We start from the raw sequence: 5,050 nt of genomic DNA, 5'->3' as shown, positions 1-5,050 counted from the left end.
TTTATTAGAGCAGAGCCATACATTGTTTATTCCCAAATTTGTCTTTAATTTGTATCCCTTGCCTATGTCAAGGCTTTCACATCAGAGTTTGTCATTTGATGGTTTGGTTAGGATTTTTATTTTTATCATATTTAGACTACTATTTATAAGAATAAAACTATTATAATGTAATCACATTAGATTTAGAAATGTGTTGGAATATTATGTAGAAAAAGAAAGGAAACATTATAATTTTTAACTCAGATGAGGGCTACTTAACAAACAGAACTTATTTTAGTAAATATTGCCGATATTATAATCTGTGTGACTATAAAATATGTTTGCCTCAGATGGATTTTGAAGTGACTAGAAATCATAGGTAATTTGATATTTTTTTGAAGAATAGATGAGGTAATTTGCTAAAAACTAAGATAGTTTGTTAAAAAACTAATTGAGTGCTTTGTATTAGATATGCTACCGTAAAAAGAGGTATAGAGAAGCACGTGGTAAGAAGATACTACTTTTATAGATGGTTTTCCCTTTTCAGCAAGAAGCTTAATATTCTTCAGATTAATTTTTTTATATATACATAGTATATATAAGTTAAATTATTTATGTATGTGTAATCCTTTTCTGTAGTTTGTCCTTTTCAAAATTGATAATATAATTGTATGTAGTTTTAGAGGCAGCAAAATACTAAATGCTCTTCTTTTTAATTATTTAATTATTAGTGTATAATATATTTGTTGTACATTAATGTCATCTTGTGTTTCTTTATAGATTAGGATATGGCTACATATCCCTGCTGTCATGCAGCACATTATACCTTTTAGGACCTATGTTATCAGGTAAGTTTATGAACTCTCTTCCTCCTTGTTATCAATGTAATACATTTAAATAATTTGTAACACAGAATTTTATTGTTTGAAAGTCTCTCGTAGTCACATCCTCTAGAGAAAATTTCGATTGGTGTGTAGTATTTTTTATGGAAATATATGGATTTATATTCAGGAATTTACGTTGTACTTAAGTTACATGAATATATTAAAAAAATTAAAGATATTAATGATGTTTATTCTGCTGTGTTTACTGTCAACAAATATATACTAAGTATATATTATGTTCTAGGCACTGAGGATATAGCAGAGAAAAAAATAGATTTTAAACATCTCTGCTTTTTTGTGTAGTCTATTTATAAGTTAAGTAAGTGATGTGTAGTACATCAGAAAGTGGTAAGTATTACAGGATAAGTAACAGCAAAGGTGAATTGAGAGTTCTAGAGAGTTGGTTATAATTTTAAATACGGGAATGGGGAAGGTCTCACTGAGGAGGTGACATTTGAGTTTTGTAAATCTCAACCTAAGAGTTTCTTCTTTAGAGGAAACCTAAGAAGATGGAGAAAGGGTCGTATTGATGAGACTTAAGAGTATAAACTATCAGAATTCTCCAAATTGTATTTCTTGATAAAATTTATGAATTCTTTATACTTTTCTCATTCATTTATTTGTAAAAATTTGAATGTCTGCTTAATTTTCCTGGTACTGCTTGAGTTGTGGAAAAAAGTATCAGACAGAAAATTAGATAGTGATGAATGATATGCAAGTAAGTTAGTGTGATACAGAGGGAATATGAGGCCTTCTTGAAAAGTGATACCTGAAGGACATGAATCAGCTGTTCAAGTGATGATCACAAGGATGTATTTCAGGTAGAAGGAGCATATGGATATAGGCTTTGAAGGTGGAAAGATACGACAGAAGAAACTAGGGACAGACTGGTGTTAAGTATAATACGTAAGGGAGTATAATTATGATATGAGGTTGGAGTAATAAGCAGGGTGAGATTATTTAGGACCTTACAGGCCAGTGTAAGGAGTTTGGATTTAATTTTAGCAATGGGAATCTATTGAAGGGTTTTTAGCAGGTGAGTCATGGTGTTTTCCAAAAGATCACTTTGGTCTTTATGTGGATCATAGATTAACACATTAACTGCCATGTGAGTTGTATTTAACTCACACTAACTTTGAGCCTGGGACCTCGTGAAGCATATGTAATTCATGGTCTCTTCACCTTGGGAGCCACGAGAACTATTTTTCAAGTTGCGTATAACTCATACACAAAAAACAATAAAAAAATTTTTTTTCATTAAATTAGAAGGATCGTTTTGTTTTCAAAGTTTTTATCCTGTTTTACTAATAAAGCACTGTGGCCCCAAGGAAGAAAATTTCTTTTTTCTCATGTGGCAGTCAATGTGTTAAAGAGGCACTCATGTGTTAAAGAGGGGCTGGCATGCAAGCTAGGAGGAGACTAATTAAAAGGTTAATGTAGTAGTCCTAGAAAGAAAATAATGGTTACTTGTACTGGGATTGTTAATGGTTTTTTTGAAAATTGGATGAATATAAGTGAAAATAAAGTCAGCAAGACTGGTGATTATGGGGCATAAGGAAAAGGGTGGCATTGTGGATGACACTCAGCTCTCCCCTATCCCCCTCACCCCAATTTCTCTATTATACTATGGGTATCATAACTGAGATGTAAAAGACTGGGAGAACTTAAAGATAAGACTTGGAGTTGCCTGTGGGACATTTAAGTAGCACTGGCAAATGGTGAGTATGAACCTATAGTTCAGAACAGTTTCATTAATAGTTGTCAGTATGAAGACTGTACTTAAAAACCATGGGAGTGGGTAAGATCACCTGGGGAGAGAATGTGGAAAGAGAATAGAGGTGAGTCTGGGATGGAGCTCTCTATCAGTTGCTTTGCTGTGTGGAAAAACAACCCCCAAAACTTAGTGGCTTAAAACAGTAGCCATTTATTATTTCTCACCATTCTCTGGATAGCTAGCACTTCTACTGATCTGGGCTAACTTGGCTGAAACTGGATGGTCTAGGATAGCCTCATTCACACATTCAGTGATGAACATGCTGATTGGTCTTAGGGAATGGGGAGCTCTCATATATGTATTGCAGTTGGCTTGCTGTCAGATGGGGCATCAGATATTTCTTTTTCATCCAGCAGGCTAACCTTGGTCCCTTGTTTTAGGTGATAAAATTGAGTTCCCAGCAAGAGAGGGTAAGCTCATAGGCTTTTCAGGCTTCTGCTTATGTCATATCTATTAATGTCCCATTGGCTAAAGCAAGTTACATGGGAAAAGCCCAGATTTCAGAGGATAGAGACAGGTGACACTTCTTTATGGGAGGAGTAGCAAAGTCATGTAGCAGAGACTTCCACAAAGAGTGATGGGAGGGATTTGTGGTCATTTTGCAATCTCTTACAAACCCTGAGGAGCACTTATGTTGAAAGGTTGAATAGCGGAGAAGGAACACGACAAAGAGATTAGGCAGGACCTAAGAGGAAAATCAGAGGTTTATGGTTTTTGGAAGCAATGTACACATGTTAATGAATTTTGGCTATGATTGCTGTATACTAACTGAAATTTAGTAACACGGTAACTGTATACATGACAGATATTAGAGAATAATAAATCTTTACTGGAGATGCAGAATCCTATGTTAGATGACTTGGGTCTTTGCAGTTGCTGATTTAAGTTGGACTTTCAACAGAAAGACACACTGGTGAACATCACAAGCCTTTAAGCGTCACTTAGAAATAGTTTAGTCTGGGAATGTTAAAACTAAGAATGCCAGGTTCTAGTGTACTAAACATTATGGAGGCGTGGAGCAAAGGAATATTATTTAATTATTGAGTGGTCTTTAGATATGTCTTAAAGAGTTTTTATGTATATTTTATATTTCTGAATCATTTCAGGTATTTATGCAAACTCTCTGATCAGGAGTTACGACAGAGTGCAGCGCGTAACATGGCTGACTTAATGTGGAGCACAGTGAAAGAACCATTGGATACAACATTATGCTTTGATAAAGAAAGCCTAGATCTTGCATTTAAGTACTTTATGTCACCTACTTTAACTATGAGGTTGGCTGGATTGAGTCAGATAACAGTAAGCTATATTTGCTTTGTCTTTGGTCATCTTTTATTTGCTTTCTGGTCTATCAGTAATATAATACTGACTGTTTATGGAGCACTTTATGCTAGGCATTGTACTAAGCATTTCACATGGATTTTTTTATATGGTCTTCACAAACAATTTCTGTATTTTCCTTATTTTAGATTTGAAGAGTGTAAAGCTTAGGGATTTATACCTTAGCTCTGTTTGATTTCAGGGTCCAACTCCTTCACCGTTCTTTTTTTTTTTTTTTTTTTAACTATTCAGTATTTTACATTTAGAAAGCAAATGTAAAATTTGCTCTTTCTTTGAGAGAGAAAAAGAATTACAGGGGATTACAAGCAATTACTTAATTAATTTTCCAGCAGAAGCCATTGATTACTGGACCACAGGCCAAATTTCACTGAGAGTAATATGTTGTTTGCAGTTTTGTTTTCAAAGAGACAGAGTCTCCCTGTGCTGCTCAGACTGGTCTCAGATTCCTGATGTCAAGTGATGGCCTCCCAGAGTGCTGGGATTACAGGCATGAGCCACTGTGCCCTCCACAGTTTTAAATCCTGTTTTTAAATAGGGCAAAATCACACAGATATCTATAATCTTGATTTTTCTTGGTGAGGGGGCAGGTGAAAGGCCCGTTTTCCTTGAGTCTGTATTCTCCCATAACAACAATTTTCTAGAGCCAAGTAGTTAGTTGTGTCCTTCAGAATGGATATACTTTCTCTGGTTTTCTACAGTCCCCTTAGCTTTACCCAGTTAAATTTCCTATCTGTTTTGGTAATGTAGTTACCTTGAAAATCTGAAATAGCTGCAGTTTACTCATGTATTGGACTTTGTAAATATAGAAAATACTTGCTAACATTTCCAAGGTAAATTAAATCTTAAATGGATTTATCAATGGAACCTTTCCTGCAGCTTTGTCTGTAGTGACTTATTACTGGCTTCCTTGCATTAGATTTTTTTTTTTTTTTTATTCAACCTTGTTTTCTCTAGTGTGCTTAGTGTGATAAAGCATGAATATTACTTGTGGGAGGAATTTATTTAGTACTTTAGTATGATAACGGAAATAGTCATAGTAATTGGGAAATGTGTGTCTCTAATTATTTATCTT

The 5,050-nt window shown here is 34.4% G+C and overlaps 1 protein-coding gene across 1 annotated transcript in view; it reads left to right on the top strand.

Moving 5' to 3' along the window:
- Window positions 1-5,050, top strand: part of USP34 (ubiquitin specific peptidase 34) — a 245,992-nt gene that overhangs the window by 55,296 nt on the left and 185,646 nt on the right. Inside the window, exons 6-7 of the mRNA XM_012639191.1 lie at window positions 760-827; window positions 3,744-3,936. Of these exons, the coding sequence (XP_012494645.1) occupies window positions 760-827; window positions 3,744-3,936 (261 nt within the window). The remainder of the gene's footprint in view (window positions 1-759; window positions 828-3,743; window positions 3,937-5,050) is intronic.

This window comes from Propithecus coquereli, unplaced genomic scaffold (genome assembly GCF_000956105.1).
Source record: "Propithecus coquereli isolate 6110/MARCELLA unplaced genomic scaffold, Pcoq_1.0 Scaffold138, whole genome shotgun sequence".
In the NCBI taxonomy this organism is placed as follows: domain Eukaryota; kingdom Metazoa; phylum Chordata; class Mammalia; order Primates; family Indriidae; genus Propithecus; species Propithecus coquereli.
The sequence above is the reverse complement of the archived record's forward strand: the minus strand, read 5'-3'. Positions and strand labels throughout refer to the sequence as shown.